Raw genomic sequence first — 15,180 nt, 5'->3', positions numbered from 1 at the left:
GGCCTCCTTTGTGCTTATAACATAAATATATCATTGTGTCTCTGTGTTTCTTTTAAACAGAAACAAGGGGCAAAGTCAGTTAAGCATCTGACTCTTGATTTCAGCTCAGGTCATGATCTTAAGGTGCTGAGACTGAGCCCCTTATCAGGCTCTGTGCTGAGCACGGAGCCTGCTTGAGAGTCTCCCTCTCCCTCTACTCCTCCCCCTGTTTTCTCTCTCTTTCAAAAAAACAGTTTCAGTTTAAACTGAAACCAAAATTGGGGACATACTTTGAGCAGTTATATCACCTCCTATCTATTGTGTTAGTACAGACAGTATTTATGGTGATAAGTCTCTGTTTCCAAGACAACACTGTAATGTAATAAAGTCTCAACACTTTTGAATTTCAAATGTTTCTCTTTCTGTTCCTGGTAGAGCAAAAGTGGTGGGCTTTCCCTCTCCAGGGACTAAATTACAGATACAGACTGTTTGACTCTTGGGTTTGTGTGAAATGTAATTGCTTTTATGAATTATCTCATAGGCAAATTGCTTGCAGTGTACAACATTTGTTTTAGTTTTGCAGTCTCAGTAATTTGATTGTCAGGAATAAAATGAAAAATAAAAGTGGTTGTGTGTTTTCAATTTCAAACCCAGTTTCAATGAAGTTTGTGGAATAGACGGGACTGTAGTTCACGTGTTCATGAACAGGAGGAGGGCAGTGCTTGCTTTTTGTAAAATTTCCTGGAATTTACAGTAGTGTTTGGCATGTGCTCTTCTCTCGGGGCACAGACTTTCACTTCCAGACAATGCCTGTAGATGTCACCATTGCCACTTCTCCCAGGGTAAAGCGCTTGGCTTCAATGTATAGGGAAGAAAGCCCAAACTCTGAAAACTGGCTGATTGTGGAGAAACCAGGACAGTCTGGTTGTCCTTGCCTGTTCACAGGTTCTCCTCTGAAACTGTCAAACTCCTTCTTTATCACTTTCATCCTCTGTCTGGTACCTGGCATTATAAATCACTCTCCCCCTTGCACAAATTCCTCCCTCATTTGCCTTCTGTGAGGTGGGATTCTACTGTTTTCACCACTCTTTTCTTTGTTTCCCTCTGGCCCCCACAGGAACACTGTTGTCTTTGTCCTTCTGTATACACTCTCTTGTCACTCTCATTCCTTTCTATGTTGCTTCTATATAAACGGATCCCAAGTTTTCTAGAGCTTCTTTTTTCTCTCTTGATATCTAAACCCATGTTTAACTCCCTAAGAAGACTCCAGGATCAAAAAAACAGAAAGAATCTTGAAAATCAACCAAGTGGGGGGCAGGGGCTGTACCAGGCATGGAGGGATGCTGCAGGCAACAGAGTCAGCATAGACAGAATGACAGTCATCCTTAATTGAAGTAATTTAGAAGCAGAAATTCTGAACCATAGTTAACTATATAAAAAATAGAAGCTCCTCCCACCAGAAATTCCTAAGAGAATAAGAGAGACCTAGGATGCTCCTGAAATGAGGAGTGGGACTCTAGACAACTTCTTCTGAACCTCAAAGAGACATGTGATTTTTGAGTTAAAAGCATATTTTGGGGAAAAAATGCCCATCCCTACAGGTCCTTTGGAGCTGGATCTTAAGAGTTCCTGGATACAGAGTATGCAGTTCCAAAGACACTTAAAAGAGAACCCAGGACATCTTTAAACATTTCTGAGTTATAAACACAGAATACCTCTAAAGTTCTTAACACTTTCCATGTCACAGTGTTGTGATTTTTGCTTGGGTGTTGTCGGGGTTGGGGTCGGGAGGGTTTATCACTCATCCTCTAGAACAACTTGTCCTAGTTCAAGCCTCAACGAGCTCCCCAACTGGCTCACTACCTTCGTTGTTGGTCCTCTATCTACTCTCTCCTTCCCACCAGTCCCCTGATCCTCATTCTGTCCCTTCTCACCTCTTGCCTGGATTATTAGCAATACTAGTAGAGCCTCCTAATTGTTTCCTTTGCCTGGAATTTTCTTTCTACCATCCATCCCATATGCTGCTACCATAATGATCTTCCTAAAATTCAGCTTCAAACACTTTAGCCATCTGTCCAAAACTCTCAGTGCCTCCTGACTGCCCCAAAGAGAGTCCCCTCTCTTCACTTTGCTGTTCAAGTCCCCAAACCCTTCTGCCTCATTCCTGCATGTCATCAGTCCCACACTCCAAACTTTAGGCAAAAGACTCTCCCCCCTCTATAGAACTGTCCTGTCCTTTCCCAGGGCTGTACCACCTGCAGCATGGGATCCCTCCAGCTCCACCTGCTGAAATCCTATTGCTGTCGGAGGACACTTCATAAGCATCTGTCATCTCTGAGGGACCCCAGTGATCCTGGCTGGAGGAATAGCTCCTTCCTGCAGCTCCCTTAGTGCCCTAAGACATCCACGCATTATGATCCGAACAAGTGTATCTCCTCGGGAATTAGATGTCAGGGTCTGACACGTAGTTTTTAAATGTTCCATTTAGGGTGCCTGGGTGGCTCAGTGGGTTAAGCCGCTGCCTTCGGCTCAGGTTATGATCTCAGGGTCCTGGGATCGAGCCCCGCATAGGGCTCTCTGCTCAGCAGGGAGCCTGCTTCCCTCTCTCTCTCTGCCTGCCTCTCTGTCTACTTGTGATCTCTGTCAAATAAATAAATAAATAAAATCTTTTAATAAATAAATGTTCTATTTAACAAACAGGTGTTGGGTAAAACAGTATGGTCAGGGTGGACAGGGAAGTGTCCTTGGAATGGGGCATAATTTGGACTGTATATGGGTTGAGGAAGAGGCAGAATGCGAGCCATAGAGGGAGGCTCTCAGCATTACTCTCTGCAGGCAACAGGTGTCTCACGCAAGTCCATGCTCCCCACTCTTGCCCCTGGTGGAAAGGCACAGAACAATCCACCAGGACACCTGCCCCTTTCAGGAAGCAGATGTCAAAAGGAGGCAAGGAGAGGGCTCAGCCTCATTAGGCAGCTTTCTCTCTCTCTCTCTCTCTCAAGTAAATAAATAAACAAATCTTAAAACAATTAACAATAACTGAGATTTAGAAAAGTTAACAAACTCCTCTCTCACAGGAAAAAGAGTCTGGAGCTGAGGCACCCATATCTCCCATCTCCCAAGCCAGTATTGCTCCATTAAAGTTATCATTCCAGGGCGCTGGGTGGCTCAGTCATTAAGCTAGCCTGCCTTCTGCTCAGGTCATGATCCTGAGCCCTGCTCCCTGCTCATCAGGAAGCCTGCTTCTCCCTCTCCCTCCACCTGCAGCTCCCCCTGCTCTCCCGCTGTCTCTGTCAAATAAATTTAAAAAACCTTAAAAAAATAAAGTTATCATTCCTTTGACTTGCTTTTACTTGGAAGGATGCTTATAGCAATTCATTTATTTTAAAATAAATTTCCAGTGATGCGGAAGCAGAGACTGTCAGAGGGCGTGGGTCTAGATCGGTTAAGTGGCATGGCCTTGTAACGTGCCATTTCCACTCAGCTCTGCTGCCTCCCTGGCCTAGAGGAAAATGACACCAAATTCTGGATCTCAGCATATTTTAAAGGCATGCACTTTTACTACAGAACACTTTTAACCAACTGCTGACCAGGCACTGGGGAAAACTTCTTCCTTTCAAAAGAAGCAAATGAAACTCATCTCTCTTCTCCCTTGGCATCCATCTGTATCCGAAAGGGGTATCATTTAATTTAAAAAAGGAAACTACTTATGACAAAGTATAAAAGATGAACTGAATGGGAAAAAATTCTGCCTTAGTCAAATATCTATTGTTTCCTTATTTACTTATTTACTTTTTATTCTGTTCAGTTAGCCAAGATATAGTACATCATTACTTTTTGATGCATCAACAATTCACCAGTTGCATGTAACACCCAGTGCTCATCACAACACGTGCTCTCCTTAATACCCATTATCCAGTTGCCCCATCCCTCCAGCCCCCTCCCTTCTGTAACCCTCAGTGAGAAAGGGGAGCCCTCTTACATTGTTGCTGGGAATGCAAGCTATTATTTCCTTATTATGAAAGTTATGATTTTATCAGTGAAGTTAGCTCTTATCAGGGACCAGTACTGGGTATCTTCCGTAAAAGCTGAGAAGACTTTGCAATTTTAAATTTTATTTTCTACCTACCATGATGTTTTCTATCATGGACCTCTTATGCCAGGGGTTCTTATGACTTCAAAGAGCTACTTGGCTTGCTTGGGAGTTCTACCTTTTGATACTGGGAATATATTGAAGTTTGGGGGCTGTGCTAAGAATTTCCTTAGGCTAGAACCATAAAAGTAAAAGCAAACATTCACTATTGTCCCAGCAAAGTACTGTAGCCACATTTACTTTGGTGACACATAACATTCTTCCAGAACAGCAATCACTGAACCGTCGTCCATGTACTACTTTACTAGCATATCCCACTAGTTACGTGCTGAAGAATCATCAGAAGTGCTTGCAGTTTCTCTAAGCCTGCTTTAGTCAAGGTAAAATTAAGGGAAGAGAAGATAATCACAGAGCATTATCTGTAAGGAGAGGGACACCAAACACTATATTGAAATGGTCGTTTTTTTAGGATTTAGGGAGCAACAAAGAGCTTACTGCTTTCAATGCTGATTCTGCTCTGAGAGCTCCACTCAATGGAAAAGTCTCTGAAATACAAAATCCTTTGGCTGGAGGATATAATGGCTTCTCGGCTGCGTTTGGAGCTCTAGGGCAGACATTTATCCTGATAAATCCCTGGGTTTTAAAATGTAGCAAATGGCCAAAGCCAGCAAGCATTTATTTTACAGAGGGATTCTCTGCCTGTCTTTTTCTCTTCCCCTTAGCCCACACCCTACTCTGACCAAACAACAAAGCCAAGTGCTCTGGAGCAGAAAGATGAATCTGGGTGGTCTTCCTGATGAGGAGCTTTTGACCTGTTACAAAGTAATTGCCACATTTTGGAAATGATTCCTGGGTGCCTAGGTCCCTATTCATAAATCATTAATATACCAGGAGCTTAAAGAGAGGCAGGACAAAAGACTTTGAGTGTCCCCTTCCCTCTTATGCATATGCTCTTCCCTCATCTTTACTCATCTAGAATCCCACCTGTATCCATCCCGGCTCTTCCAAGTCCGCTTCTTAGACCACTCACAGTGGCCTTCCCATTCACAGTAATTGGGCTTGTGCCTGCAACAGGTTAAATATTGCCTTAGACAGTTTTCTGGTATCATCCTGTACAAGTGTTAACTTTGCGATAACTGTGTCACTTTCTGTTTCTTCTAATTATGTTTTTTTCTCCTTAATTACAATAAAGGCATCTTGAAGGTGAGAGAGGCAGAGGAAGAGATAGCACATAATCTTGTGGAAAAACATGGGTGTTGAATATGGAACAACCTGTCTTGGTATCGTGGCTCCCATCCCTTTCTTGTTATGTGGTCTTTATTTATTTATTTATTTATTTATTTTTAAAGATCTTATGTATTCATTTCACAGAGAGAGACACAGCGAGAGAGGGAACACAAGCAGGGGGAGTGGGAGAGGAAGAAGCAGGCTCCCTGCTGAGCAGGGAGCCCAATGCTGGGCCCAATCCCTGGACCCTGGGATCATGATCCAAGCTGAAGGCAGACACTTAACAACTGAGCCACCTAAGGGCCCCTAATTATGTGATCTTTGGAAGGGCTACATAATCTCCCTAGGCTCAGTTTCCTCACCTGTCATATGAGGAAATATCTAGACCAGGTAGGGTTGTTGTGAGGGTTATAATAATATAAATATTATAAATATATATTATATACAATTATATATCTTTTTTTCGAAATATTTTATTTATTTATTTGACAGAGAGAGAAAGCACAAGTATGGGGAATGGCAGGCAGAGGGAGAGGGAGAGGGAGAAGCAGGCCTTCCACTGAGCAGGGAGCCTGATGCAGGGCTTGATCCCAGGACCCGAAGGCAGACACTTGACTGACTGAGCCACCCAGGCACTTCTATATCCTATGTATCTTATGTATACCATATTACATATATTGTCATATTTACAATATATACTATATTATGTATACATATATATACATATAAAATATATCTAAAGTGTGTAGGACATTGGAGACGGTCAATAACCAGGAGTGATATTCTTTCTAAGGAGTTCTGCCTTTTACTTTTTTTTTTTTTTTTTTAAGATTTATATATTTGATAGAGAGAGACTCAGTGAGAGAGGGAACACAAGCAGGGGGAGTGGAAGAGAGAGGCAGGCTACCTGCTGAACAGGGAGCCAGATGCATGGCTCGATCACAGGACCCTGGGATCGTCACCTGAGCCGAAGGCAGACGCTTAACGACTTAGCCACCCAGGCGCCTCTGCCTTTTACTTTGTTGAATCCTCTACGGAAACATTCATAGGGTAGAAACAACATTAATAAAAATCTACTAACAAAAGTGAGTTGAAATGCTGAAGTTGAAATATATAAGCTATATTTAAAAATATACACCCTAACTAGCAACAGAAACACAGATGAAGTGAATAGTGAATATAGCAAAATGTCAATAAGTATTAAATATAGATAATGGGTGTTCAGATGTTGTGCTTTCTACTCTTCTGAATTTAAAATTATTGTTTGATATAAGGTCAAACAAGTAAAAGCAATATATATATATATATATATATATATATATGTACAGGGGAAAAAGAAGGCTGATGCATTATTAGTTTTATTATAAGCTTATATAGTACACAAATGTTTGACATTAGTTTTCAACTCTTTTATGCCTAAACTATTTAATACTAAATTTAAAAAAAAAAACAATTAAAACCCATCATCTACTATCACATTTATAAAGCCAAAGATAAAAATGATGCAAGTCAATGTAAAAAATACTGAAAAATATAATAATCTTACTAAAAATAAGATAAAATAAATGCACCCTCAGATGTAACTTGTATAAAACCTGATGGTGCCTGACAAGGCACACCACTTCACAAGGGACCGTCATCTGAGTTATTTCCCGATTGGCCACCAGGGGCTGCTAAAGAGTAGCATTCCCGGGAACCAGGCAGCAAGAAAAAGATAAAAAATCATTCAACTTGACCCTAAGAAGTGCAGAGTCCGAGAGTGAGGCTCATTACTACACCACCCGGAGGTCTGGCACCACAGATTTCAGCAGATCTGTCTGGCCTGTGGTGAGGACGATGCCTTGCCGCAGGGGCGGAGCTGTCTGGAACCAGAGCAAGCCTGAGGCTGCTGTTAAGCACCTCAATGTGGCAGCTTGGAATCCCTGGACACTGGGCTCAGGCTGTTCCCAGCTGACAATTTTCACAGCTGCTCTGCCAGGAGCTGTAAAGCATGGGGCCGGAATGGAAGATTCTTATCTAGGCTTCTAACTCCTTTTTTCTAGGAACTTCACATACACTGAGACTTACTCTCAATACTTCCTTAATGGTATCAGCACATTCTGGAAAAACATACATAGCAGCAGCTGAATAGCTAGACTTGAAAATTACTTCCATCCTAAAGTACACTCCAGGCCAAACTCTTTATGAACAAGTATAGTGAAAGAAGAAGAGCTTTGTAGGTCTAGTCTAGGTCTTATTCATCTCAACTGAGAGTAAAATATTTGAGGGCAGAGCCTTGTCAGACTTCCTCATACTCAAAAAGAAGGTTTTACTCAATAATTATTTGAAGTAACTTCACTCATTCATTTATGACATTCTCACAATAACCTTGTGAAGCATTATTCACCGTATTTGAAGTTAAGGAAACAGAGACTCAAGGATGACTGGTCAGAGGGGACTTGGCTAATGGAGCTGGAGCAAGGGCAAGGATATTACTCTGTTTGGTGATGTGATGAGGCTCAGAGAGGGGCAGTAACTTGCTCAAGGTCTCATCCATAGACAGAAGCGAAGAGAGAGCTGAGTCCTTGCTGGTCCCATGCCCTCTCTACCGCACCATGCTTTACAGACAAATCTGCTACGGTATAGAAATAATACAGGCATAGATTTCCAAGACACATGGTTGAGCATTCTAACCACAAAAGAAAAGAGATACTGCCTTTTCAAGCTGGCTATGGAGGTGTGCCTCTGTTTTCCTAGGTGCTCCCACCCCACCTCCCACCTCCTGGTCTAATCTGGTACCACTGGGCAAACTCTCAAATCAACCATCTTAACCACGTAGGACACATGGCAGCCTCTGTGGAAACCACTTCTGTTCAATTACAGACTTTTTTTTTTTTTTTTTTAACACGCCCATTTTTAGTTCTGGGGTTTATCTGGGGAGAGAGTTGAGATCAGAAAGACAGAAAAGCACACGATGCTGTGTGGGAGGTGAAATGCCATGGTCGTTTGGGAGGCCTGTCTGGGGTTGCTGGTTGTGATTTACTGAAAAGAACATGAAATTCATGTCTGCCATCCGTCTTGCTGAAATGTCACGCTGAGTGCAACTTGAGTAGTAGGGAGGTCTGAAGGCGATGCCTACAAATCACGTGCTAGACCTTTGTGGTCTCTGATTTAAGAGCCATGTGTATTCTGTGGAGAAATAAAACTCTTGGTCCATGCGGCAACAAGGAATATTCCGGGTCATAGAACTACTTAACTATGGGGAAACAACCCTTGATTTCTGCCCAGGAACTCCCTTCTCTGCCATAATGCCATAAATGGGGTCCAAAAGTTCCAACTTGGGAACACAGCACGTATTACCAATATGTTATATCAATGTCTGTTGATATGTCTAGCCATGGAAACATCTCTCAAGGATTGGTTACATGATGAGTACTGGGTGATGTACGGAAGAGTTGAATCATTATATTATACACCTGAAACTAATGTAACATTGTGTGTTAATTATAGTGGCATTAAAATTTTTTTAAAAAGGATTTGTTAAGACAAGAGTAGAAGTAACAGAAGAGCAGAGTAATGACATCAATGTTATCATTGACCCTTGATGGGCAACCTCATTCTTTTCTCTTTATTAAAGATGCGACAGTCAGAGGAAAATACATATTAAGCTAAAGAACAGAAGACAGGGCTCTCTTTCTCTCATAAGAAAACTGCTCAATATGTACCATAGCAAGTCAGGCCCCAATGGCCCCTCCAAAATGTGCCTGTAATTTTAATTCTTACAGGGTTGGGTGTAGCGTGACCTGAGCTGTTCAAGGTTGACACCCATGGTATACCTGCCAGAAAGGAAGGTATGCAATTCAAAGTGGTCATTCATTGTGAACATCGTGGTTGGGAAAGAGGCTGAAACTATGGATAAAACTGAATTCTGTTCTTCTTGTCTTTCACTACACCAACAAATTGCTAACTGGGTCTTTCTGCTGAAAGTCTCAAGTGAAACAGAAAACAACCACTACAACAAGGCAGGCTTCTGTACTGTGAGGGGTGGGGGTGGGCATAGGATGTCCTCCACACTTTAATGTTTAGGTGGTAAACAACACCAGGGATGTAGGGCTATTTAACATTCTTCTGCTTTTCTTCTTTAAAGTAGCCAGACACTTAGCTAGCTCATTTTCTTATTTGGAGACAAGCATTTGCAAAGTATTTTTACTTTCTCCCATTTATAGTTACCAGAAGGTCCATATATGAAACTCAGAATGCCTTATGGGTTTTTAACATGCTGATTCATAATGTTTAAACCTCGAAGTTAAATGTTCATCTTCTCCCCCAAACATGCCTTGGCTATTTCTTGCTAGAACACAAATGCATTCCTTCAGACGCCAGGCTCCCCTTAACCTCTGCTCCATGACAACTAGCTGGAAAGCTGAGCTACATCATGGCTAATAACAGACTCAGTGTGTGGATGGCTCCAGGAGCCTCTGGACAACTTCTCTGCTGAGAAGGAACCACCTCTTTGGATTTTCAGAGAAACCAAAGGAGCAGAGAGGGTGCCGTCCACCCCATGCTGCTCCATGAACACCATGAGCATGGCCCCAACTCCTCCGTCACGATGCCCCCAGACCTGGCACATCCCATCTCCTTTCAACGGCTACGGTGGAACAGCACAGTGTTCCTGCCTCCCTTTTATTTGAAATGTGAGGAAATTTTAGAATTTTGCCATTTTGTTCCTAAAATGACAATCTCATGTTCTGTTTTCTTCCAAGATCTCACCTTCAAAACATTCATTTATATCTTCTTTGTTTTTTGTTTGTTTGTTTGTTTGTTTGTTTTTTTACAAAACTTTCCCTTTTGAAATCACGGTTACTCAGTCATTCTTCCCAGACCGATTTCTCTCACACATACGTATAAACTTGGTTTCCAGGACGTTAGATACTGCTGCTGGAGATTTTGTATGACTTTCTGAAAATCAGATCAATCTCTAACCCTAAACCCAAACTAAGACTCCCCTCCCCTTCACCCCCCACACAACTACCACCATCACCACCCTCTTCTCCAGCAAAAAGCCCCTCGACATTCCCCGAACATGGCCTCACCTTTCTGGAGAAATACTGAGTGGACACGGCGAGCGCCTGGAAGCCACACACGGTTCTTCGCAGCTCCCCCTGTGCGAGGCCCAGCTGCCGGGCCTGCTGCTGGCACCTCTCCTTTAGCCGCTGGACCAGCTGCCGCTCAGCTTCACGGTTCTGCAGGTCTGGCTTGGGGGAAAACCCATTTCGGGGCGCTGTAGTCCTCTGTTTGGGGTATCCTGTAGAGAAAAAACAGAAACAAAAACAAAAACAGTTGCTTTGTGAAAAAACATTCATCCCAAATGTGACAAAAGCTCTCGGGTACAGAAGGGTTTCATTCAGAGCAAGTGGCTGAGAAGGTTGGTCATCTTGAGCACTGACAAGAAAAAACAGAAAGGGACTTCAAATGTTTCCTCCATTTATGTGGTTCCCAGTGCAGAGTTTCATGCTTAGGAAGAGATTAACAGACAAAATGGTCAGCTTCCTTCCAGCTCGCTGCATTTCTTCTAGGTCTGCTTAGAGAGACTGAGGCAAGTTCTTGTTTTCTGTTTTTTGGGCTTTTGGGGTTTTTTGCTTTTCTCCTTCAAGGGGATTACTCTGTGAAAATGTCTATGGGAAATAAATCAGTCAATCCAGCTTGAAGTCAGAATTAGAACCTAGCGACCTTTGAATTGGGCATCCAGGAGTAATGCCTATGTGTCCCCCTTCCTTCCCTTGCTAGCATTGCTCTACAGACCCTCTCTTTGTTATGAGTCAAGCCTTACCTCTCATGACCTCTGCTCCAGGGATTTCTACTTTAAATTCCTACAGCCTCAGTGTCCTCCAAGATATTCCCCCCCATGTGCTCACTCATGTCACCCCAGGGCTAAAGGTCCAGTCCAAGCCCCCATAACCTCCACCTTCTACTGGGAAACCCTGTTTCTTCTCATCTTTCCCTGCACCATAGTCAGAATGATCTTTATGAATAAGTACTGTATGGTGGCTAACATAACATAATAAAAAAATAAATTAATTAAAGAAAAAAAATAAGGTTTAACCTTTTTTCAAAAGGAAAATAAATAAATAAAGCAATCCTTGACCTGCGTGTACCCCTCCCTGCTGTTGGGCTCCACTGAGGTAAAAATGAAGTGCTCCTTCCTTCCCATGGCCCACAAGTCCTCTGATGTCTGCCTCGTGCCAGGCAAACAGTAGGTGTGGGGAGGCCACAGAAGAAGGAACCAGAAACTCCACCTGGTGCTGGAGATAGGGTAAGGGATGTTTTAAGGAGAATGGTTATTAATTAGGTGGAAGGTTGGGGGGGGCAGGTAAAGGCAAGGCCCCAAGGAAGAGCTCACTGATAAGCAGTACATCATGGTCAAAGACTTGGGGTGGTGAGCGAGAGTCTCTCTCAGAACCCCCGTGCTTCCAGTGTGAGGCTCAGACCCAGCTTGGCACCCACAGAAAGCCTCGGTGGGGGACGGAGGACCTCTATTCCCCAAGAACATTCCTTCCTTTCCTCAAGTAGAGAACATGATGTGGACACTGAGCACACAGTCATAAACAAACTTTAATATTTCAAAAGTTCTTTTGTCTCTCCAGTCCCTCCAAAATATCAGGAAGTAACACAGAAAATAAATCAGAAAATGGTCACTTCGGTACCCGATCTACTGAGAGACAAGGGTAGCAGGCTTAGTCTATTGAACACCTAAGTGCCCTTATCTTTTAAGGGCAAAAGATGGTTAACGATCTAAATACTTCTTCTGATTGTTAATTTAATGGCAACCATGCTAATTTTAATTAAATCTTCCTCTTCTTAAGAAATCATCAGAGATTGCAAAAAGCAAGCTCACGTATGGCATATCTTCAACTATTATGGCTTAATGAAGTAGTAGAATGTGAAATTAATGCTTCTTTAAAATGATCTTTATGCCAGTGGAATACATAATAATCCAGAAAATTCACTTGCACGTTGCAGGCAAATGAATCTTAATATGTGCTCCATCCCAATATCCTCAATACTGATAACAAAAGAAAAATAATTATCAATGAAATGTGAGAGGTTTTACTGCCGTCTGCATTAAACTCAAAGACATAGCCTGAGACCCAAGGTAGATATTTTCACGATTACTGTTTTCCAGGTTACTTGTGGGGCTGACTTTATAAAACACTCCAGTGTTTTAATTAATGTGTTGGGGTACCAGGTGCCCTGCACCATAATATATATACATGTGTAATAGAAGGCACCTCTTTTAGAAATCTAAAGGAGATAGTAAAAGATACTTCTAGCTCAGTGAATTATAGCTAATTGCAATCTACAGCATATAAAATCATCTCTGAATTTGTGCATATTGTAAGCACTCATTTTGTGTGTTTTTGGATGTCAGATTTTTATCCTGTTATTATTATTATTATTATTATTATTATTACTATTCTTTTCATCATTATCATTAGCATTAGGTTAGCAACGATATTCAGTGGTAAATGGACAACATAAAGAAGGATTTGGTGAACCCTATTCTTAGTGTTCACTGATACCAGTGTTATTGTGATATTGCTTTAATTCCCACGCTCAAAATTCCTGTGTTCTACTGAACACCAGTACACTCAGTCCACATTCTACTCATGGGGCCACCAAATGAGCCAAGACAGATGTTCCCCTGAGAACATCAGCTTTTGGTATCAACACACCAAGTGTAAGATTTGCGGCTTTCTGACACCTTGTGAAACAAATCTTTGTTAGGGACTCCTGGCCAGCGACACATTGGCCACCAACAGCACAGACTAAGACTCAGGCCCCGGCGCTAAGTCTTATTGGAAGGAAACCCAGAGACACAAGGTTGGTTGTGGAGTCGTCTGTTGCTTTAACTGAAAAGGGTCCTGCCATTTTCTAGATGGATTGGTGAGAAGTCTGTCTAGAAGCAATAATCATTTCACTGTCAGTAGCGCATTCTGGGACCTCACCAAAACCAGTATTCTTTCTTGTGCTGTCAATGTGTGTTAAGTACTTCTATAGTTAACTCCCTGGAGTATTGTTCTGTCACTTACTTTCCTGTCCACCCACATGTCATACTGTTCCCAGGACAGTATGTGAGGACAGCTGCATGGCCTCATCGACCATCTTGGAGACAGAGAACTTATGTCAAAAGAAAAATGACTGACACACAGCCAGCTTCACCTGTTTCACTAAAGATTAAGGAGAATTTTGTTTGTTTCTACTGTCTTCTCCTAAAAACCAGCACATAATGGAGCTAAGATGCTGACTGGCTTTGGAAGTGAGGCTTAGTTAAGGGAACATGACAGAAAACTTGCAGAGGGCAGTGGTCCCATGGAGTTCATGGAGCACATGCTTGGCCCTGTGATGGGACATGCTGATGGTGACTTACTTTTGACCTCCTACACCCATGTGTCTCTGGAAGAGCCAACGAAATGCTTTAACTGAGGGGTATGCTGTGCCACCTGAGCACACTTCAGGTGCTGGAAGGTTTGTTATCATCTCCTTCGGTTCCTTGCAGTGTTTATATTACTTCCAGGGTGGTAGAAGTTTCAAAGTTTTGAAGGCACGCCACTGACCTCTCACCACAGTCAGACAGAGCCTATTTCTGGGTGTTTGGTCTCTTTCCCAAGAAATGGTCTCCTACAATAGCCTTCTGATTTCCACTCAGTTGAACAAGGAAGCTGATTTAATGAATATAGACCTTCCAAATAAGGCTTATTGATGGTTTTGGAGTCTTTAAATGAAGTGAAAAAGATTAGAAATAACCAGTTTTTTACTGACTGGTTCTGGTAGTCTTCCTAACTCTTAATGAGGCTTATCCCCATAGCAACTCTTTGACATGAACTATATGAACAGAAACACCTAGACCAGTGTCTTGCCATGACTCACAAATGAGAGCTGATTTCATATGCACATTTCATGTCTGTGTTTTGTGGGGAAGCCAAATATTTGACTGCCTTTATTGAACACCTACTCGGTGGATGACCTGTGTAGTAAGCTCCAGGGGGAGGGCACAGCAAGGAGGCCCCATCCCTGACCTGAAGTCATCCATGGTCAGAGCAGACCCAGCTGGATCTGGATTCCACATTTATAACTCCTTGCCCTCGGCTCTTCCCACGTCAGCACACTGTTGGCTCACTCTGCAGCATCTCTGACAGATCTCACAGGTTTGGGGCATACTCTAAATCCAGAACATCCTCCCCTTACCTCAATCTCCCTCCAATCCCAACTCCTCTTCAGAGATCCTACTGGCTGCATAACTCTGATTAGGGGCAGATAGAATCTGTGATGATCCCCCAGTGACAACTGGCAGCTCAGAGGAAGAAGCCAGTAACCTTAAATTCTCACAAAGGTGAATGCAAGCTGTTTGCGTGCAAAGGCAGAGCACTGGGGAGAACACAGCCCTTGAAAATGGAAAGAGAATATTAAAAATTCATCCGCAGCCACCCGCTCACTATCTAGAGGATTCTAATGGATGGAAAAGTGTGGTTTAATCTTAAAGCTGGAGGCTTAACTGACATGATAAACAAACAGGCAGCACTGGAATCTGCCTATTTACAACATCTGAGAAGGCCCTTGACCTTAACCCTTATAAATAAGAATGATAGGACGCAACTTGGATAGATAGCTTCCTGGCTTAAGGAAAAAGCACTTCATGAGTTTGGCCAACATCCTAGCAGAAAGGAAATCTGATTCTTGCAAACTGGTTCCAGCAGACCCCTCAGGAAGCATGGGTGCCCAGTTCTTCATGGTTTTAGACAGGCTTTATTTTTCTTAAATGGATCTAAATTTATTCCAGAAAATTTTGCCAGGTAGCACACTATTTTCCCACTTAGTTCTGGCATTTGTTTCCCTGAGGTTGG

At 42.5% G+C, this 15,180-nt stretch overlaps 1 protein-coding gene across 2 annotated transcripts in view; it reads right to left on the bottom strand.

The window, feature by feature from the left end:
• MTUS2 (microtubule associated scaffold protein 2) overlaps nucleotides 1-15,180 on the bottom strand; it is a 574,399-nt gene that overhangs the window by 122,104 nt on the left and 437,115 nt on the right. For both annotated transcript variants that reach the window (XM_032879978.1, XM_032879977.1), the window contains exon 8: nucleotides 10,372-10,583. In XM_032879978.1, the coding sequence (XP_032735869.1) occupies nucleotides 10,372-10,583 (212 nt within the window). The remainder of the gene's footprint in view (nucleotides 1-10,371; nucleotides 10,584-15,180) is intronic.

Source organism: Lontra canadensis, unplaced genomic scaffold (genome assembly GCF_010015895.1).
Source record: "Lontra canadensis isolate GAN:19392208 unplaced genomic scaffold, GSC_riverotter_1.0 scaffold67, whole genome shotgun sequence".
Classification (NCBI taxonomy): Eukaryota; Metazoa; Chordata; class Mammalia; order Carnivora; family Mustelidae; genus Lontra; species Lontra canadensis.
The sequence above is the reverse complement of the archived record's forward strand: the minus strand, read 5'-3'. Positions and strand labels throughout refer to the sequence as shown.